Source organism: Patella vulgata, chromosome 8 (assembly GCF_932274485.2).
Source record: "Patella vulgata chromosome 8, xgPatVulg1.2, whole genome shotgun sequence".
In the NCBI taxonomy this organism is placed as follows: domain Eukaryota; kingdom Metazoa; phylum Mollusca; class Gastropoda; family Patellidae; genus Patella; species Patella vulgata.
The window spans coordinates 10,140,830-10,163,907 of record NC_065886.2 but is presented as its reverse complement, the minus strand read 5'-3'; the positions used below and the strand labels follow the sequence as shown (position 1 = coordinate 10,163,907).

Genomic DNA, 23,078 nt, shown 5'->3' with positions numbered 1-23,078 from the left:
GCAGAAAATGTTAAAGTCTTACACATTGAAAACACGCAGTATTTGTCAATTCAAATCAACATTGATGTTGTGATCTTACCGGGAAAAGGTAGGCTTCTGATATCCAATATTTAAAACAAAATAAACATTTTACCATTGGTACACAAATCGTGTAGGCCTACCATAGTGCGTTTCAGAGTCATTTGTACCAAGTGACCAGAAAGAACGAGGCTAGACATATTCCTAACTCATGTCAAACAGTGACGCCATGAGAGCATGTGCAATACACTGGAATAACCAGACGCTAGAAATTGACATTCGGTTGAGACTCATGCCGCATTTCGCTGGACATAACTGATTTGAAGTTAAGAGTCAAAACGAAAACAATTGAATGTAAATCAGTTTATATACAATTAGATTACATTGTTATATGCGTTGCGACTCATTTGTGTCAATTTCTAGGTCCCAAATATTAGCGATTTAGCTCCTTTAATTCAAACCCTCATCGTCCAATCTAGACCCATAAATCAGCAAAAATGGGCATACAAAAGTGGAGAAGAGATAGAGAGAGAGAGAGAATTGCTATAAATAGACAAATTTAATGGTGGTCTGCCTCCTATATATGGTTTATAAGTTCATATATCATCAAGATTCGTTTCTTCAATCTTCATAGCTTCACATTTATTTTTGCAACATTATTATGATACAGAATAAGAAAAAAGGAAATAATAACTACAAAGATGGTGATCTTTTAAAGTTATGTGCTGTTTTGTATACTGGGTTGCAGCTCAGGTCCATGGGCCCTTTGTCTAGACTTTAAGATTCATTCATAATTTTGCCAAAAAAGATTTCAAGAGTTTAACTTTTATTACAAAATGCCAATATTTGTCTATTTCTTGGAAAGTCTGGGATGAAAGTCATTTATTTCTAGAAACCTTGGCCAGCATACAAGAAGACAAGCTGCAAATTGATTGCATTGAAAGTAATTGTAAGGAACTATAATGAAGCTTGTAAGCCCACCCCCTAAAAATGTCACTGTGGTAACAAATCCAACTTGCGCCCACATAAGTAATACAGTTGAAGGAATATGGCTAATAGCCATGTCCTTTTATCCCTGGCTTATATACATATAAATAAACACAGTTAGTTATAAGAAGTATGAATTATTTATTAAAATATGGATTGATGAATGTAAAGCAAATGCTGTATTTGTGTGATAACCAGCCACTCTAATTAAGGGGTCACAAAGCACTAAATCTCAACATTTGTCACTACATTCGTCTTAATTAAATGTTAAACAATCAGTTTAAGTATATTTTGATGAACTGGAAATTTGCCACCACTGGGCATCCTCTAGGTAAAACTCCTCATCGCTCGACAGTATATCTGAAGAATTTTTGCTACATTCGTCTTAATTAAATGTTAAATAATCAGTTTAAGTAAATTTTTATGTGTATTAAGGCGTGAAAGATTAGATATTGTCTGAAAAATGCACGATTGAGACTGGTGAATTTAATATTTATTTGTCTTTGAAGCGTGACGATGCATCTGTGGACCCCTATGGTTTCTTTTTTAGTAGAAACATTTGCTTGTTAAAAAGACACTGTACCTGGACATATAGCATGTTTATAAGCCAGTATCGGTAATTGTTATTGTGAGGGGAAGACAAACTATTTTTGATGGCAACAGTGATAGTATATAAACAAATGGTGATCGTTTCAACATTCAGCTTGCTATTGCTAATTTCTTTAAAATCTGTTGTCATGGTGCTCAATCATAATGTGATAGTTATTGCAAGACTTGATCATACAGTTATACAATAGTTATTGCCATACTATTACCAAGTCTTGATCATACAGTAATACAATAGTTATAGCCATACTATTACCAAGTCTTGATCATACAGTAATACAATAGTTATAGCCATACTATTACCAAGTCTTGATCATACAGTAATACAATAGTTACAGCCATACTATTACCAAGTCTTGATCATACAGTAATGTTATGGTTAAACATGCAGTTTGATTAAAACCAGGGGTAAATAATGCTGACAGACTGAGGGAAAGGAAGAAATTGTGTCATTTGAATAATGATTTCCAGACTTCGAAATCCGGATGCACCAAACAATATCCTGGTAGGGGATCCCCAGATAAAAATATTTCTAAATATATGGATTGCCACCATATAACAAGCTCGACCGTAGTTTCTAAATAAACGTTTTATCATCACTAAATGAAAAGTTTTGTTATATTTAATATCTGTTTAAAAGTCATTTAAAATAATCTGAAATCGACACACCACGCCAGTCTTTTGACTGTTTGCTGGCTGATTGACAGATCTGGATTATCAAGACAAATTTATTTTGAAGCAGTATATATAACGAAAAAAATGGCAAGTTTGAGTGGCACATAAACTAATATTTTAATAATGTCTCTTATCAAGCTATGTGGGGGAACCTACGCTCTGTAACCTCTCATTTTCTGGCTATGTGGGGAACCCAAGGCCCCATAACCTTTCATTTGTGGCTGCACCCCGTGATCTCTCGTTTTCTGCTGCGTGGGGCACCCTGCTTCTTAACAAATTTTCCAACAATAGACAGTTTTCTATAATTTATTCACAATTTACAGTTAGTTCGTGTGCATCACAGTAGAAGATCCGTCCTCAACATCGCGACATTTTGACAGGAGTAATTCTCGTCGTATTTCGTCCGTTATTTTATGATGTGTATGTAAGCGTAATAATTCCATCATGGCTTCCTTCTGTTCCGTTGAAATGTCTTCTTTATATCTCTGTACGAACGTTAACAATGACTGATGCCACAGAACAGGTAAATCACGCTTGTCTCGACGAAATCTACAATTACAATGTTAAAGAATTCAAAATTTGAATACATGCAGGTAAAGGTAACTGACAATATGTACATGACACAGTCATCATCATTGATGATATGGACATGGCAGTCATCATCACTGACAATATGGACATGGCACAGTCATCAACACTGACGATATATCATGGCATAGCCATCATCACTGATGATATGGACAGTCATTGACGATATGAACATTACTCATGGAGTCATCATTGTTGATGGTTTGGACATTGCTCATGCAGTCATCATTATTGACAATATGGATATGGCACAGTCCTCATCATTAAAGATATATACACGACAGTCATCTTCATTGACGAAATTGACACAATTCATGCAGTCATTATCATTGATGATATGGACACGATATGGTCATCCACAGTGACTATATGGAAACAACACAGTCATCATTATTGATAAGATGGACACAACACAGTCATCATCATTGACAATATGGATATGGTACAGTCGAGATCACTGACGATATGGACATGGCAGTCATTATCAAGGACAATATGGGCCTAGTATAGTCATCCACATTGACAATATGGACATGCTCATCATCGAAATTCAATCATTTTTTACATTTATGTGCACCTATAAGTACTCGGGTGTACTTTGGGTTTTTTTTTGTCCTATCTGAACGACTAGAGTGTTTACTATGCCAGGTTCTCCATCATCCTGCACCACTTGCATAAAACGGATCACATTTTTGAACTTACCCAATATAATGATGTACAACAGCATCAATGACTCGATATGGTAGAGCGTATTTTTTATCAAATAATGTTCTTAAAAATATACTGTTAGCTCCGTTATAGTTCATTTCTGCTATTTTCAAAATGGCTGCCGCTGAATGCAGCATGGGTATCGAACATTTAGCCAATATAGATGACATAATGATGGCTTCTCGTAACGTACAATCTCCAGCCTGTAAAATATAAAACAAAGGTTAACAAGAACAGATTTCCATGGAAACACAAAAATTATTAAATCCTAATTATTAAATCTGAGAAATTTATAATTAGCAAAAGAGAGAGAGAGAGAGAGAGAGAGAGAGAGAGAGGAGAGAGGAGGTTATAATGTCCACTCACACAAACTAGGTCATATGGTTTAATTTTATTTCAATAATTTGCTCGCGTGTATTGATCTTTAGCAGTGGGAGGAAACCAGACGACCCGGAGAAAACCCACGAGGTTGGACCGGCGACCCTACTTCTTGTTACGTATAACCAGGGATTCGAAACCACGCCAGTTGACTCAATGACAGGCTTTATGATGCAGCGTGCACGTGCTAACCATTCGGCCATCCAACCCCCCTTAGCAAAAGGCATTACTAGTTAAATAGGTTGGTGTGTGTACTAAGTTTCATAATGGTTTATGACATATGTTCGAGAAACATGGGTTAATAGAGTTTGTACATATGCAGTTCACCAACATGAATAATTAGGGGGGAAATATTGTGAATAAACATCTCACATTTTTTTTCTGATTCAAATATGCAACAGGTCTGTAAATAATGCCATAAGAAGCAATCCACCAAGTTTTAACAATTAAATTGATGTTTATTCAAGCAACGCATGCTAAAGACTTTTTAGGTCTGACAGGTATAGAGAGAGAGAGAGAGAGAGAGAGAGAGAGAGAGTTTTAACTCCACTCAACACAAACTAGGTCGATTCGGGATTAACATATGGTTCAATCTTATTTCAATAATTTGCTTGTGCGTAGGGGTCTTTAGCAGTGGGAGGAAACCGGAGGACCCAGAGAAAACCCATGCGGTTAGACAGGCGACCATACTCCTTGTCAAGTACAACTGGGGAATTGAAACCACGCCAGTTGACTCAATGACAGTCCTTATGATACAGTCAATCAACCCCCTACATTGTAGGATAACCTAAAACATAAAACAACACAGATGTTAAATGTACCAGGTAATATAAAATATATATTCACCTCACAGAGTGGTAATAAGATGCCTTTGAAGAAAGCTGCAGGTTTGAATAAAGATTTTCTGATGGCCTGAATAAACAAAGAAGAAAAAAATACATCAAATTAATACAATATTTAAACATACAATATGCAAGAGGTAAATCTGCCTATTGCAGGTCTTATTTTAGGCCTGAAATGTTATCTAAATTATTAATTAGACATTAATTAACTGATCCAGACCATAATCAACTCTCGATACCATTGCTAGTCTGCGATATTTAGTGGATTGGAATACATTTTTTGAAAATAATTAAATCGATAAATGGATAATCAAGACTTTGTTTTTTATCGTACCGACTTTAGTAATGATGATCAAGACTAGCCTAAACAGCTTATATCTCTGTTCAGAGTGGAGCAATTTGACTGAAATTCTCAGCAAATTCTATTTACGTTTAACTATTATAGCAAGAACAGTCAACTGTTTATATAATCTCCCATAATGCTCCTTTAAGATAGTATAACCAATCCAAACAAAGAATGAAATTTTGTATTTAACTTACCAAATAAAGATGAAAATTTAATCGTTTATATTCATTGATATCATCCCGTATCCTTGGTAACAAAATTAAATTAAAATATCTGAAATATCAATAAAAGTTAGCCATTCAGTGTTCAGACAGAAATGTAAAAATAGGCAAAGATTCTGTTCAACATGTCCGCTAATCAAATGACAACAAAAACCTAATCTTTAAGTGGCATTTAACTATTAGGTGACAACAAGTAAAAGAAACAAACAAAAGGTTGACGTGGGTACAAAATGATCAAACCATTTAAAATATAAGTGGAAATGAACCATTGTTGGATTGATATTCATATTATAGATTCAACTTTTACAATGTTTAAATTTGTAAGGGATTCCTATAGAGCTAATATCTTTCCCAGAGTCTTTGACATGTAGACATAAAAAATATATATTTTATCGTCTAAAACCAATCTGGTTAAACACAGATCCTATTTCGTTTCGTGTTTTATAGCTCAAAATTTTATTGGTCTGCACTACACTAGGATCTGGAAGAGTTGTTATATAATAGGCTTTCTGGATGGCGTGAGGGATTAGTCAATGAAACCATCTGTTACAGCGACTTCTTGGTATGCGATGCACGGAACTGTGGGTAAACCACTAGAAACGTCAACAATGATTGATTAATCAATGTCTGATGTCATTGGGTCAAAAGCCATTCGTACGACTTCTGATGCGACCTTTTATTACAACCGGTCAGGTCTCCATGTAATGTAGACTATTGCAAGTATAAAAAAACCGAAACGAAATATAGAACTGTATTTTATTCAGATTGGTCTCAAACAAGCTTTTTGTTGCTTTAGATTTTCTACCAAATCACACTAAATTCCAACTGTATTGAGACGATTTGTATCTGTAAATATGCTAGTTATCATACCTCTGTGCTAATTTTGAGTTGAGATTTGCTGTGAATATTCTGGTAGCTTGATACATGGCAGCTGCTGACCATTCCTCAGGTTCTGTTATTTGTATGATCTATAAATAAATATTCATACATAATTCATATCTTTGTAAATACTGTATGGAATTGAACCAATTGAAACTGGTTTGTTTTTCTTCTCTGATAAATGGGGCTTGGATTCAATCAGATACCAAAAGAGAGTGAGAAATGGGGGTTAATGTCCACTTGACACAATCTAGGTCATTTCGGGACTAACATATGGTTCAATTTTATTTCAATAATTCGCTTGCACATAGGGGTCTTTAGCAGTGGGAAGAAACCGGGGGACCTGGAGAAAACCCATTAGATTGGACAGACGACCCTACTCCTTGTCACGTACAAGCAGGGAATCGAAACCAGGCCAGTTGACTCAATGATAGACTTTATGATACAATGTGCACATGCTAACCATTCGGCCATCAAACCTCCCCAGACCCACCAAAAGATTTTACCTGACACCTATCTTATATTGTCTGCTGAATGTGCCTTTGATTTAGTTGCATCAAGAGGACCATCAAAAGATTTTACTAAATACTTATAGGTGGTGCTGGCTTGTTTATATCGCCTACTGAGGATGCAGAATGATGTGAAATCTTTTCAATTCATCATATCTTTGTAAATACTGAATGAACTTTAACCATCTTTGAGATCGACGTTCCCTTTAGAGATTCAACTTTTATAATATTATAGTTTACAAGGGATTAACAATTCCTCAAAAGACGAACAGCGACTTTAAAATATTTTCAATTTATCAAAAGATGACAGGAGCATTCGAACTTGAAGGTTTTTGTAATACAACTTTTGCTTTTAGTCAACAATAAATCTAGCTTTAAGTTAAGAATATATCCAAATCTGACGCAACTATGTATGGACAGTAGGCTGATAATCCTATTGTTGACTTTTAATTAATAATTACTCTAGCTTCTCACCTGTTCCCAGTTTCTGAGGTTGGGTATAACTTTGAAAGCTTTAGGTAATTTACCACTGCGATATCTGGCTAATATTTGTCGTATTGATTTGTACATTCGGGTTATTCGGTTGTCTATTTTTTCTACATGTAATTCAGATCCCTCTGAAATAATAAAATACAAATAATTGTTTCTAAAACATATTTCATCCTATCGTTACTGATTACTATAGTCTCCAGCTAACATAGTCTAAATCTATTTTTAGCTATTCTAATAATATAATTCTAATAACAGGGTCTTGGTGAAAGTTTTAATATTGTGTAATTTTTGGTCTCCTGTTAAGAGAGGTTGTTGATATTCTAACCTAAAATGGGCCTGGTCACTGGGTTCCATGGAAAATTTGTGATGTGTGTGATGACCTTCAGACAAAGCTACCAGTGTGTGCAACTATCGATCTATAACTATCAAAATTTTCACGTCTTAATCCAAGTTTAAAATATTAACTCAAACTGATTATTTAACTTTTAATCAAAATATCAACTGTAGATAATCACTTTACTTGGGTTAAATAGGGTTAAAAAAACGCCCGGAAATGATTTTAACAGAGATTATAGAGGGCCCTAGTTTTGACTATATCCCGATTATACATGTGTCCTCTGCAGAAGAAGTGTAATGCTGACAAAATTTAAATTCATCATATCTTTGTAAATACTTGTTTTAAAATGGCAGATGCTATCAGTCTCGAATGCAGGCCAGAGAGCCGGGTTGGAAACAAGCCTGCTACAAGATAAGAAACCTGGTAACTAAGTATTATTTACGAAGTCTTGTACATGAAAAATAAAAGTATTATATAAAGTTTAAACCATTGTTGTCATCCAGAATCAATTCAAAGAACGAAAAGTGTAACATATTGAACGGAATCTAACTATTATTGGACTGATATTCCTTTAAAAGATTCGTGTTCACAATATCCTTGTTTGCCAGGGATCACAAAACTTTCAAAAGACAATCATTAATCAAGAAGAGAGACAGGTGGATTGTTGTGGGTTTTTTTACCTGATAATTGTGAGCGTATTTCTGTTTGTTTTTCTGTGAGTTTTTCCATGATTATATCAGCTAGTGTTCTTTTTACAGGGGGATTTTGTGACATAAACATTTCTAAAGCCTTTTCGTCTTCTGGATTGACGTTCTGAAATTACAAACATAGATTATAATACACCAAAAACCGCAATCAGATTACCAAACTGATTCCACTACAAAATACACAGTATGCCCTTTTCTGTCATTTCAGTTAGTCTTTAAAACCATATAAGTTTGTTTTCAGCAACAACCATCTTAAATTTTTGACTTAAAATATATTGAAGTTTCTTCTTGGCGCTCAACAGGACATTCTAACTGAAAGTCCCCAGCCACTACCACTTGATTAGCCCCATCCCTCTGACAATTCATCCCTCTGATAATTCATCCCTCTGATAATTCATCCCTCTGATTCAGGGAGGCTCTGAATAATCATAGCATTTTAAATCCTGATTGGTACAGTAAATAAAATAAAACAAGCCAACAGTGAGGCTGATGTCCCCCGCCGAAATAGGAAAATAATTAGAGAGTTATTGTGTTCCAAAGTCTCAGCAAATCAAATTGCTTATCGCTCTGCTTAATCTGAGCAGAAAATGCTCATTATCGATCTTAGTCAAGGTATTACTGTAATGAAACTATACACCAAGTTTCATCACTCTCACTTAATTAGAACTAAAGTTATAGTGTCCCAAAGCATCAACCAATCAAATTGTTTATCTCTGCTTACCCTAAGCGGAACGGACAGACAAACAGACAGACGGACGAACCCATTTTAATAGTTCCCTGCTTTCTTCGAAAGGCGGGGGACAATAAGCATGAACATTTACTCAATTCGAAGATCAACCAATCAAATTGTTTATCTCTGCTTACCATAAGCGGAACGGACAGACAGACAAACAGACAGACGGACGAACCCATTTTAATAGTTCCCTGCTTTCTTCGAAAGGCGGGGGACAATCAAAGTAGGAGAGTTATTGTTTTCCAAAGTCTCCACTAATCAAATTGCGTATCGCTCTGCTTACCCTGAGCAGAAAATGCTCATTATCAAACTTAGTCAAGGTATTACTGTAATGAAACTATACACCAAGTTTCATCAATCTCACTTAATTAGAACTAAAGTTATCGTGTCCCAAAGCATCAACCAATCAAATTGCTTATCTCTGCTTACCCTAAGCTGAAAATGCTCATCTTCGAACTCCATCAAGGCATTGACCTAATCAACACATACACCAAGTTTGAACATTCTAGCTCAATTAGGAAGAGAGTTATCGTGCCCCAAAGTATCAGCCAATCAAATTGCTTATCTCTGCTTACCCTAAGCGGAAAATGCTCATCTTCGAACTCCATCAAGGCATTGACCTAATAAACACATACACCAAGTTTGAACATTCTAGCTCAATTAAAAGTTATCGTGTCCCAAAGCATCAACCAATCAAATTGCTTATCTCTGCTTACCCTAAGCGGAAAATGCTCATCTTCGAACTCCATCAAGGCATTGACCTAATCAACACATACACCAAGTTTGAACATTCTAGCCCAATTAGGAAGAGAGTTATCGTGTCCCAAAGCATCAACCAATCAAATTGCTTATCTCTGCTTACCCTAAGCGGAAAATGCTCATCTTCGAACTCCATCAAGGCATTGACCTAATAAACACATACACCAAGTTTGAACATTCTAGCTCAATTAGGAAGAGAGTTATTGTGTCCCAAAAAGTGTGACGGACAGACAGACGGACAGACAGAAGGACAGACAGACGGACAGACAGACAGACCGACAGACAGACGGACGAACCCATTTTAATAGTCCCCTGCTTTCTTCGAAAGGCGGGGGACAACAACTGGATGATTTTTAGCTCTACCAAACATGTTATTAATAAAAAAAAAGAAAAATAGGTTGCCAGGCAATGAAACATACGCCCAAGGCAGCTAAATTGTCCAAGCAGTCAACAAGTGTTATCCCATACTTTAGTTGTAATGGACATGTATCAATAAAATCAATAAAAACACTGAATAAAGACAAATCTGTGAGAGACAAAATGACAGGCCCCAGAGAGCGATAGTCTCTGATAAAACCATAATTTGTGTCAGACAATGATTATGAAATGTGCCTTGCTACCAGGCTTGACTAAGGTGAAAGAGAGAGAGAAATGGGGTTTAACGGCCACTCGACACAAACTAGGTCATTTCGGGACCAACACATGGTTCAATTTTATTTTAATAATTCACTTGCGCGTAGGGGTCTTTAGCAGTGGGAGGAAACTGGAGGACCCAGAGAAAACCCATGAGGTTGGACAGGCGACCCTACTCCTTGTCATGTACAACCGGGGATACGAAACCATGCCAGTTGACTCAATGACAGGCCTTATGATACAGTGCGCATGTGCTAACCATTCGGCCATCCAACCCCCCGACTAAGCTGCAGCCAGGTAAACAACTGAAAGATTAAAACAGAACGAAATGTCTGGATAATACTATTATCGCAGACACTCGGGACACAGAGATATAATGGTAATTATATTACTTACAACTTGTTCACAATAGTCATCATCATCTGAAGGTATATTGTCAGAGTCATCACCTGAATCTTCATCTCCATCTTTACTACTGCCAAGGGATACCACTTTAGGTCTAACATCTTTTGGTCTGAAAGAAATAAATGTCATGCTTGTTTTTAGATGAAAAACTCAAGGAAATCCAAAGAAAAGCATCCTTACTAGCATATATAATGGAAGAACAAAAAGGAAATTAGAAAAGTTTGGAAGCGACCTTGACAATGAATGAACCTTGAACTTTGCAACTTGATTATCACAGCTAGAGATTTCAGTTGGAAAGCGGGTTACTTGGTATTTGGGATCTGAGGCGTTCCAACTGGGTAAGTAATCAATCAATATTAGTGACGAAAACTGTAGGGCTATAAGTGAAGGGCTTGATAAGATGTCAAGACACACACTGATCAGCAGTGAATTTTCACTAGGCCGCTACGATCACTGATAAGGATGTCATCGATGCTACTTAATGAGTCCCAAATATTAACATTTACTTCCGTCAAATTAAATTCTAAAACATTTTTTTCATTTGTTAGAAAAATAAAGAAAGACGTTTGAATTATTTGTAGGTAAAAATCATTTCCTATTTAGTGTAAATGGGTATTAAAATAAGTAAAATTCACCATTTAGCCCGAAGCAGTAACGTCTTATGTAAACAATGCATGCGCTATTGAGCCACTGATTGACCCCACGTGATGTGACGTCACGGGTCGAAACAGTTAGCTGTTACAGAGATATTAGATGATCTCTGTGAAACAGATTGGTAAAGACAGTTAAAGCAAGATCAAACCTTCTTTTGAAGTTGACAAACTGTAAAACCATAAATATTGTAATATTCTTTCTACCATTTAATCTAACAATAACATTGTCATTTATGTTTATCATAAAATTAATGTCTTTTATCTTTTTTTTATTACAATTAACTATTCAGTGGTATTATTACCCGCCTGGGACTGTACAGAGCATTCACTTAGTTTGATATATATTTGTTGTCTATTGCTTGCAATGTCTGTGTAATTTGTGTGTCTTGTTGTCCGCAGGTTTTTTTAAACAGGTTTTGTTAGCATGCAGTGTGGTCTTCCTGCACTTACACTAATATTATAGGGAATATAATCCCTATAAAAGATAATGGGATGTTTATTTTACAATTAATTACAGATAGTAATGTTTATTTTATAATTAATAAAATACCAGGGAAATCAAAGGTGAATAATATTTGACATGATGTTTTACTTTTTAAATCCATGTTCTTCTTCTAATTCTTCTTGTTGTTTTCTTGCTTGTGTTAAAATCTTTCTTGATAGTTTGTCATCAATAACCTGGAGAAAAAATCAAAACAGATTAAAGACAGCATGAAAAAAAACATTCTAAAGACTGCATAAAAAACCCCAAAGCAGTTTAAAGACCGCATGAAAAAAACCCAAAGCAGTTTAAAGACCGCATGAAAAAAACCCAAAACAGTTTAAAGACTGGATGAACAAGCCAACAGTGAGGCTGATGTCCCCCGCCGAAATAGGAAAATAATTAGAGGACACATATAAAAATCAAATTGCGTATCGCTCTGCTTACCCTGAGCAGAAAATGCTCATTATCAAACTTAGTCAAGGTATTACTGTAATGAAACTATACACCAAGTTTCATCAATCTCACTTAATTAGAACTAAAGTTATCGTGTCCCAAAGCATCAACCAATCAAATTGCTTATCTCTGCTTACCCTAAGCGGAAAATGCTCATCTTCGAACTCCATCAAGGCATTGACCTAATCAACACATACACCAAGTTTGAACATTCTAGCTCAATTAGGAAGAGAGTTATCGTGCCCCAAAGTATCAACCAATCAAATTGCTTATTTCTGCTTACCCTAAGCGGAAAATGCTCATTTTCGAACTCCATCAAGGCATTGACCTAATAAACACATACACCAAGTTTGAACATTCTAGCTCAATTAAAAGTTATCGTGTCCCAAAGCATCAACCAATCAAATTGCTTATCTCTGCTTACCCTAAGCGGAAAATGCTCATCTTCGAACTCCATCAAGGCATTGACCTAATCAACACATACACCAAGTTTGAACATTCTAGCCCAATTAGGAAGAGAGTTATCGTGTCCCAAAGCATCAACCAATCAAATTGCTTATCTCTGCTTACCCTTAGCGGAAAATGCTCATCTTCGAACTCCATCAAGGCATTGACCTAATAAACACATACACCAAGTTTGAACATTCTAGCTCAATTAGGAAGAGAGTTATTGTGTCCCAAAAAGTGTGACGGACAGACAGACGGACAGACAGACGGGACAGACAGACAGACAGACAGACAGACGAACCCATTTTAATAGTCCCCTGCTTTCTTCGAAAGGCGGGGGACAAAAAAAAAATTTTTTTTTAAAGACTGCATGAAAAAAAACCTAAAACAGTTTAAAGACCGCATGATAAAAACAAGAGTTTAAAGACTGCCTGAAAAAAACAAACAGTTTAAAGACTGCGTGAAAAAAACCCTAAAACAGTTTAAAGACCGCATGAAAAAAAGCAAGAGTTTAAAGACTGCATGAAAAAACCCCCAAACATGTTTAGGACCTAATCAAGCCAGTTGACAAAATATCAATACAGGATGTATTTGAAGGTAAATTATTTTGGATGAAATGAATTTCTGAAACTATGAGAGTAAGTTTGATACGGATGTACTTCTGAAATGCGTACTGTACATCAAAGTTCGATATGGTACATGTACATCCCTATATAAGATTATTGGGGATGACGAGAACATTTGGAGTTAAAGACAACACAGGATGTATTTGCAGTTAAAAAAAATGAATTTCTGTTGTTCATTCCTTGAGGCTTAACGTCCACTTTCGCATTGGGTGATATCGGAGACTATGTCAAGTTATACATGGTACAGCCCTGTATAGGACTATTATCAGTACCTCTAAGCTACTACCATATTTAGTTTTTTATCTACCGGCAATCTTTGTAACAGTACTACCTGTAAGGATTTTGAGGTATGTGAACTAGGAGTAGAGTAGACGAAGCAGATAATCGATAACCTGCGGGGAAAGATAACACTATTTATATCATTTTAAAGGTTCAAAGTTCATTAGATAACTGAATAGTGATAATTGATCACAGCAAATTTATGCACAATACAAAATACTTAAATACTAGGTCTAATGATACTGTTCAGAACAAGATGAATGGATATATAATTACGTATAATTTTAATTAATTACACAACCTGATTTTTAAAAAAAACTTTGGCTAGGTAACACCAAGGGATACAAATTTATAGAAATGTCTTCGTCTCCGTGGAATAATTCCTTCCACGTGAATAATGAAATAGGCTGCCAGTTAACTCATCCACACGCAAAATTGTCCACAGTTAAGTCGTCCATAAAATATTGGTTATATCATCCACAACTTCCGTAATTGTTATGACGTCCACAACTAATAGTTGATTCGTACATGTATATACACATTAATTGTATGGAATAAATAAGTTTTACTCATCGGTTGTTTATAATTGTTTTGTTTATCCAATAATTAACTAGTTTGGTTGTCTGATCATGGCCGATCTTAGTTCACAGATGTTTTTGTAATAAAACAGCCTTGTAATGTTTGTTGAAAGGTGTTATGATTATAGACATAATGAATACAAGTGCCATCTTGATATGAAATCTGAATAAAAATCATTTGATGGATAAACATTTGTGATAAGTGAATGATGTCTAAAATCGTTTATCATCTTTATAAAACGGTATTTTACAATTACGATGACAGCTCAATCATATGTTTTTGTTATCCATGTCCATGAAGCCCGTGCAATTTTTGTACTGAATTTAACCTTAGTTACTAAGTCCGTACAGAGTATGCAATGCCTTACATGGCATGGCACTGTATATCGTAATCCAATTCATATGCGTTGATTGGCTGAGAAATGATAGTGATTTATTGCCGTGAATATTCCATTTCACCTTGAATTTCAAATGGAATTAAGACAAAAGTTATTCTTTCACTCTGTGTATATAAATGGTGATTATTATTATTATAGCTATATTACATGTACATGTAAATAATAATGAATGCTTTCTTTTACTCATTTTAATACCCAATTACACTAAATAGGAAATCATATTTACCTACAAATACGTCAAACGTCGTTATTTATTTTTCTACTACATAAAAAAAAATGTTTTGGAATTTAATTTGTCCGAGGAAAAAAGTTAATATTTGTGGCTCATTAAGTCGCATCGATGTCATCCTTATCAGTGATTGTAGCGGCCTAGCAAATATTCACTGCTTATCAGTGTGTTAAGTGTAATGAAAAACCAGCAAATTGATCAGTTTATCAAAATTACCGGTAAATTTGCTAATTCCATGGATTGTCTTCTTTTGATATATGGCCTACTTTCACAAAGGCAAATTATTGGACCTACTCCCTATGAATAATCAACTTGCAATTGTATATTTACAGGATTATCAAATTTACCGTTAAACGGTTTTTGGCTAAACTACTGCGGTGTGATACATGTACATTGTAATTGTATGTATTGTATTTCTATTATCTAAGGCATTTTTTTATTCATTCGCCCAACCAATACATACTTTATCGCCATAGGTCACTATTAGGTGTGTGGATGACAATGTCATGTGGACTCAACCAATGTATTTTGATATTTGTGGACGACTTAACTGACATTCATGAAATATGTCGTTTTCAGTTTGAGTTCGGGTTGCCACCTAATCAATGACTGGTGTCGAAAACACGAAATTTATACTTGTTCTGTCGTTGGATTGACTTTTCAGCAACCCATTTGTAATTTATTACCGTGTCGTCTTCTTCTTCTGTGGGTTTTCTAATTTTTATTCGCGCTTCCCTCCTCACACTTTTATCTTCTAGCATTTGTTCAACCAAACCTAAATCCGTCACCCCAATCTTCATTTTAGACAGTTTATTTTTCTTCGTTTTCCCCATGTTGACAAATTAACCGGAACACGTGGTTTTAAGCGGAAGAAAGGGCTCCGTCATTGTGTTTTCATCCGCCGCAAAATATTTCCCACTGCGTTCTCGGTATATTTCAATTAACTGATATGTTGATGTCATAACATATATATAATTACAATTATGATAATTTTAGGACGAAAAAAATCTAAACCAACGCAAGAGAATAGAAAAATAAATATGTGTATTACTTGAACAATAGACGCCCCCTTTGCGAAAGTTCAAGGCTGTCCAGATGTACTTGAACTTTGAACCCGGGTATAAAAATTCACAAATAAACTTCTTGTTGATACAGCGCTCGTGGACCGACAAACATGAACATTATATTAGAAATCATTTTAGTGCTGAGTAAAGTTATTTACTTCTACTTAGAAGCATTTATCCAGATATTTTTCCCACCTGCAAGAAAAGACATCAAGGGTGAAATTGTTTTGGTTACTGGAGCCGGACATGGGATTGGAAGAGAACTTTGTTTAGAATTTTCCCGCTTGGGTGCCCGGGTTGTACTGTGGGACATCAACAAGGTAAGACGTTCAATTACTGCATGCATATTTAATTTCTTCCCGAAACATGGACAGAGCCCAACCTTTTGGACAGGCAAACTCATCTTGGAGTTGGGTGGGTGCAGACCACTTTCCATTATATAGCCTATAATTTACTATTCGTGGAGGTCAGGTCAGTTTGGCCTACTTTATCAGTCCCACGATGATGTCGTCAGCTAATGTAATGTGATATAATTATTCTGTAATGTATCAGCGGGTTATGACTTGTATTTTGAAATTATAAATTACAACGGTACCACGTAATAATACCGAAACCTAATTTCGACTCCTATTCTTTAGTTTTTATCAAGCTTAAAATTATTATGATGCAATCATAAGAGGATAAATAAAAATAGCAACACCTTATAGTAGGCTAATCTCGTATTCCATTGTAATTGGTCTTGTGTGTATTTCCATCCCAGCTACGACATTGTACCAAATTAAATTGAAACACAATCGAATATTAGAAATAACACTAAATTCACATGATGATCATAATCCGAGGAACCTTTTCGGTGGGTCGATACTGGGTCGATACCCAGGGTATGATATAATAATAATAATAATAACTTTATTTCCAATCAAGGGTCCACAGGGCCGCGACAGGGGACATGCTGGTTCAGATCAAAAAAAGAGAGTAAACCCAAATGACAGTCAAATAAAAATATATACATTGTAACAGTATACATGGCTCCCAACAGGGGAGATATACATATAAGTACCGTATGCACTAAGGCTAGTGCCGATTACAACGTCTCATGAGAACATTATTATTAATCATGAAAGGGAGATATAGAGAATCTCCTACCAGTCTTTTTTGATATCAAAAAATATCAACACAAGTTGATAAAGTAACAAAAAACGACGCTCTGCCGAGTTTTTTTTTACTTTATCAACGAGTGTTGATATTTTTTGATATCAAACAAGACGAGTAGGAGATTTTATTTATCACCCAATACATGTAGATAAATATAATTCTTTGGTGTAGATTTCACTTTACTGAACATTACGCCGTAGTGATACATGTACATAATTTTTTGACAGCAATTCAACCATTGCTAAGTCCTTTATATTGACCCAGTGTTTCCATCAAGGTCAATTGAATAACAATAGTTCATTTTTAATAAAAAAAAGTTACTTGTAATAAGAAATGAACTGTTCTTTGAAAATAAAAAAAGTAGTTCCTTTTCAACTGACCAATCAAATTCATGTAAAGCAATCTATGGAGATATCGCAGTAGATTATGAAATATATCACACAAGCGATATCTACTGTAGAATGTATTATTGGGTGATATAAGATATTAGCGTATTTCTGTTTCCACAGGAGAACAATGATGGTGTAGCTGACGAGATAAGAGAGGCAGGCGGGGAGGCATTTCCCTACACATGTGACGTTACAGTTGTAGAGGACGTACATCGTATCGCAGGACAGGTGCGACAAGATGTCGGTCCTGTTTATATGTTAGTAAATAATGCTGGAATACTTTATGGTGGGTCACTACTTAGTATGGAACCAAAACACATAAAGAGAACCTTCGAAGTGAACACACTTTCACAGTTTTGGGTAGGTATACGTTGTCTGATTGTCTCATGAAAAAATTGTTTGGTAGAAAGGACAAGCGAGAATGCGTGTTTGATATGTTATTTGCCGTAGTTTTATATGTTAAAATATACAGTTAGAAATGGGGCACGTGTGTTGGGTTCGGGGGTTGTCTGAAATGAAATGCAGGACGGAGAGCCGACTAGGAAACAATGTTTTGTCGGAATGGTAGGAGCTAGAAGCCAAAGTCCGGTAAACACAACGGTGTGCTAAAATAACCCTTAATACATAGTTGGAATTCGATTAAGATTAGGCGCGGACGCCGCTGTCATGGCAAAGTTTTCTGATAGAACACGATATGAGCATGCATGGGTATGACCGTCTTCATTACCTCTGTTGGTCGGCAAATTAGATAGTTAAACCCTGTCCAAACGACTAGATGCTGCTCCTCATCATGCAGAGCCTCAACGCCGCATCCCTGACAAGGGGGAACAACGCCGAATAATGCCGAGGAAATTCCTCGGTCAACACAGGGATGTAACTCGTTGTTTCATTGTTTGTGACCCAGCGCCTTGCATCTCTGAACCAGTGTAGTTCCACGTTTCAACGAAATACCAACGACATCCGTTTTAATATTTTGAGCTGAACCTTCTAGACTAAATACGAATAGTTAGTTGACATTCCATTGTTATTATATGTGATATTTATATTATTTGTTATTACAGACAGTGAAAGAATTTTTACCTTATATGATGAAGACTAATAGAGGACATGTTGTGAATGTATCTTCTATGTCTGCTAAATCTGGTACGGCGTATCTGGTTGACTATAGGTAATACAAACACGAATTGTTGGTCATATTCCAATCAATAGTGATGTTGTTATCTTACCATGAAAATATAGGCTCCTCTATGCCTTGGAGCGTTCACACAATGCTGACTGAACTAAACTGGCGCTAGCGATTGCCATTCAATTTGTACTGTTCATTTCTTTCGACCAACATAACTAATTAGAAATTACAATTAAAATTTTCAAAAATGAATGTAAAACAGTTTATATACATTTAGTTTACATGCATATCTTGACCCGGGAGCTGCAGTGGCTCAATGAGTAGGACGATGGCTTGCAAACCTGGAGGTCTTGTGTTCGATCCCTGTTCTTCCGTAAAAGTTCATTGGGATTTTCCATGTTGGTTCCCCCTTGTCAGTGGTGCGGGAGGGAGGGCCTGGCAAGGGACAACGTATAGTCGTGATGTGATGAAAAACCGAGGTCCTGTATACGTAAAACAACCCTTGACAGTTGGAATTCGAAATAAGAGTAGGCACGTTGGCCGTAGTGTCGCTGTCCGGGCAGAATTTCCATCATAGCACACTGTATGATTTCTGCTCGTCTTCATTAGCCCAGTCGGTTGAGAACTGTAGGACGTTTAACCCCATTTCATTTCATTTCTGCTTCTTGACTCATTTTCGTCCATTTTCGGTTCCAAAGAATAGAGACTAAGCCCCTTTAAAGTTTCTGATCGCCATCCCTTCCAAACTACATTGTGAAAGTTGAATCTCTAAAAGGAATATCAGTCCAAATATTCCCTTTATGTGTGGTTACAGATCGAGAGCGAGACATGCAGTAATAATATTGATACTGTACGGGGGTGTAAACGCCATATTCTACAACTAATGTAGAGATATAGAAAGAAATGAGGTTTAACGTCCACTCGACACAAACTAGTTCATTTCGGGACTAACACATGTTTCAATTTTATTTCGATAATTCGCTTGCGTGTAGTGGTCTTTAGCAGTGGGGGTGGGGGGGTGGGAACAGGACATGGAGAAAACGCACCAACCATTGTTCCCCCCCCACCCTATAAATAATGTACAATTGGCTATAATATAAACCCAACATCAAAGGACAACCCACATCTGTATTTGTCTATAATTTGTGTATTTGTTTACCAGTTCATCTAAGTATGCTGTATATGGTTTTACGGAGGCACTACAAGAAGAGATATGTGTATTAGGTAAAGATGGTGTTCTAACAACCTGTATTTGTCCTATGTTTGTTAATAGTGGTTTAGTTAAACATATGAGAGACAGGTAGGATCCATGTCCATATTTTATATCTCTATAATTATTGTATTATCCCGCCCTGAACTGAGCCGTAGTAGGAGGTTAGAAGCAAGTTCGACGGGATAGTCCAGCGTAGCTTCCCCGTGTTAGTGGTGCAAGGCGGAGGACCTAGCAAGAATGTGTAAAATAACCCTTGACAGTGGGCATATTTTCGCTCATACCACACTGTATGACATATGTCTGTCTTCAGTAGCATAGTCAGCGCAGAAAATGATGATTTTAAACCACGTTTTATATATCCTGCCCTGGACCAAGTCCGCTCGTCCTTCCTTTCCAGTTTTGATTCAAGAGTATATCGCAGAAACCGTTCAAGGTATCTTTATGAAACGTACACACACCAACCCATTTGAAATTTCTTGCATTTAACCATATTTGTTTCCATGGAACGGAAACAACAAATTTAGCATTAGTTTTGTAAATTACTTTTTGTGAAATAATTGGGCTTTCGAAATCCACGTCGGTTGTCGGCAGCGCAAATTCTTTACAAGTAGTTGTGGTCTTTGATGTCCAGACGGCATATGCTATCACTTTCTACTAAGTAGTAAGTTGGCTGTCATTAAGAGATGGTCGTCCATGTTCAGGCGGAGTCTGTTGGCGCTTTCTAGTAGTTAACGGTTATCAAGAGCGGTCGCTTCTCACCAGTCTCAGTACCGCTTTGCAGTAAAGAAGGCTATTTGCTACAGACGCTATTCAACAGTATTTCATATTTTTCATCTGGAGAAGATCCCATATAGGGGACCACGTGGCTAAGTGGGTAGGGCGCTGGCTCGCTAGTCTGGAGGTCGGGTGTTCGATCCCTGCATTGGCCGAGAAAGTTCATCCAGATTTTCCGGCGTGGTTCCCCCTTGTCAGTGATGCAGGACGGAGGGCCTGACAAGGACAGCTGTCTAGTCCTTCGGATGAGACGAAAAACCGAGGTCCCGTGTATACATTGGAATGCACGTAAAAGATCCCTTGGCAGTTGGAATTCGATATAAGAGTAGGCGATAGTGCCGCTGCCCGGGCAAAATTTCCCTCATAGCACACTGTATGGCGTATGCCCGTCTTCATTAGCCCAGGTGAGGAGCAGAACAGTAGGACGTTAAACCCCATTTCATTTCATTTCATTTCAGAAGATCCCATAAAGCAATAAGAAAAGCCTATTGCATAGCTAAGGCTTAAGTATAGCTAACACTTGTCTTCAAAATGTCTTTAGATCTTAATGGCCAAGCGAATACAGCTAGCCCCCGGATCCATTCACTTAATCTGATATGTACGTGTCGTTTGTTTGTGATTTCTGTGGTCTTGTCCGCAGTTTTGTTTTGTGTAATTGTGTGTGGTGCAGTCCCCTGCACGTACTAGTAGAACGAAAATAACAATAGCGAATTTTAATTATTTATTTATGACGTAATTTTGCCCGATGACGTTTGTAAGGAAAACGCTGTATTTATATATTATGATCATGTTGCAGGTTCGAACCTAAGATTTTAACACCTAGAGAGACTGCTGTTGGTGCTATTGATGGTATACTTAGAAACGAGTTGGTTGTCTTTGTACCCCATAGAATGTGGTTTAGTATGGTCATACAATCGTAAGTTGTCTTTCTATTTATCAAACATCATTAAAGGACAACATGGGTATCAGCAGTCGTCGCTTATATGATAGAACTGGTTAAACGCGTTTCAGATATAATTTTAACACAGAGATCATTGCCACGATAGATGCGTAACGAAGATTTCAAGAAACGGAAGTGACGAAAGCAAAAGTAAAACACGAGTTACCCTTCTATATAACTAACTGAAGTAACGAGCGATAACAGATACACAGGGCAAATTTCTGGTAACTGATAATTCCTTCGAAGACCTAAAGTTGTTATATTAGATGGAACACCGGACTTCCAGATTAGCGAGCCAACGCCCCGGGCGCCCACTGAGCCACCGTGGCTCCCCCTAGTCAAAACGTCGATAAGCAGTAAGCAGTAATTGTATTCCTTTTAAATACCATTAAAAACATTCGATTTCTGTCAAGTCATATATTAAATATTTTTTTTTATTATATAGATTGTTGACGAGGAAAGGGAGAGATTTGTTGAAGAAGTTTGGAGATTTTGGTATTTCTCCACAATATGATCCAAATACAACAGTTGGAGCAAAGATCAACAAGAAATAAATAATAGTTTTAGACAGGATGCAGACCACTGTAGATATTATTATATAAAGTATTAAAAGCAATTCCAAGTTGACAAAGGGAACGAAACTAAGTCTTGCCTATTATAATGTGAACCACATGACGTGTAAATTATCAAACGTTGTTATTTTTAAAATTAAATGACCAAATAATTTTTGTTCATATTTTGGTATTAAATATATATTATTTTTTATTAAAAAATAGTTATTTTGTTTGAATTTATTTAATAAGGCGAGAAGATTGTGGCTTGAACTAACCCGTGTATTGTATTCTAAGTGCATATCGGTTAACATTTAACAAAATAGTCGTTTGTCGGCAGTTGAACCTCCGGTAATTACCAATTCTCATTTCAATATCCAGTGGTAGTTACCCTTCTGCCCATTAAAGGTCTGCATACACCAAGGAATATTTTTCGCCCACAGCCTCAGCCCACACCATACCATTTTCAATCGCCTGACTGATTCTCGCAAGTTGGCGTTGGTATGGGCAAGAGAATTCCCCATCGTATTCATTGCTAAAACCGATGTGTGCACCAATGTGTACACGTAACCTCTGATTTTCGTTCTATCCGGACGACTAGAGTCTGTTCCTTGCAAAGCCTCCGTTTTGCCTCACTGACAAAGGGAAACCACGCCAGATCATCCCGAGACACTTACTTGACCAAAACCAGGATAGATCCCCGGACATCCTAGTTAGTATGCCAGCTCATAATTCACTGAACCACCGAGATTAGGATAGAAATTATGGCTGATTGAGTTGTATTGGAATAGAAGCTTGCGGCGTTTTTACTTTTATTTTATAATCCCTGTTTATTTTATACATCACAATAAAAGTTATAAACATAATTTAATAGCCAGAATAGAAAGGCACAATAA

At 36.5% G+C, this 23,078-nt stretch overlaps 2 protein-coding genes across 2 annotated transcripts; one reads left to right on the top strand and one right to left on the bottom strand.

Annotated features, from left to right (window-relative positions):
* Window positions 1-2,578: 2,578 nt before the first annotated feature.
* Window positions 2,579-15,858, bottom strand: LOC126830996 (bystin). The gene is made up of 10 exons (XM_050561611.2): window positions 15,657-15,858; window positions 12,069-12,154; window positions 10,815-10,932; window positions 8,267-8,399; window positions 7,232-7,374; window positions 6,240-6,337; window positions 5,343-5,421; window positions 4,807-4,872; window positions 3,577-3,785; window positions 2,579-2,835 (listed from the first exon to the last, which is right to left on the bottom strand). Exons 1-10 carry the CDS (start codon window positions 15,801-15,803, stop codon window positions 2,610-2,612), a joined length of 1,305 nt encoding a protein of 434 aa, XP_050417568.1. The 5' UTR covers window positions 15,804-15,858; the 3' UTR covers window positions 2,579-2,609.
* A 212-nt stretch (window positions 15,859-16,070) lies between these two features.
* LOC126831006 (17-beta-hydroxysteroid dehydrogenase 13) lies at window positions 16,071-22,404 on the top strand. The gene is made up of 6 exons (XM_050561631.2): window positions 16,071-16,354; window positions 17,699-17,938; window positions 18,640-18,746; window positions 19,867-20,004; window positions 21,488-21,607; window positions 22,077-22,404. The coding sequence occupies exons 1-6, from the start codon at window positions 16,145-16,147 to the stop codon at window positions 22,183-22,185; spliced, it is 924 nt and encodes a 307-aa protein (XP_050417588.1). The 5' UTR covers window positions 16,071-16,144; the 3' UTR covers window positions 22,186-22,404.
* Window positions 22,405-23,078: the final 674 nt, after the last annotated feature.

Bases quoted from the DNA above. Each gene is read 5' to 3' on its own strand.
- LOC126830996 (XM_050561611.2), bottom strand. From the start codon at position 15,803: ATGGGGAAAACGAAGAAAAATAAACTGTCTAAAATGAAGATTGGGGTG. The intron at 12,155-15,656 runs GTAATAAATTAC...TTTTTTCTCCAG, and splicing joins CAGAAGAAGAAGACGACACG to GTTATTGATGACAAACTATC. The intron at 8,400-10,814 runs GTAAGTAATATA...TTGTAATTTCAG, and splicing joins ATGACTATTGTGAACAAGTT to AACGTCAATCCAGAAGACGA.
- LOC126831006 (XM_050561631.2), top strand. From the start codon at position 16,145: ATGAACATTATATTAGAAATCATTTTAGTGCTGAGTAAAGTTATTTAC. The intron at 16,355-17,698 runs GTAAGACGTTCA...CTGTTTCCACAG, and splicing joins TACTGTGGGACATCAACAAG to GAGAACAATGATGGTGTAGC. The intron at 17,939-18,639 runs GTAGGTATACGT...TTGTTATTACAG, and splicing joins ACACACTTTCACAGTTTTGG to ACAGTGAAAGAATTTTTACC.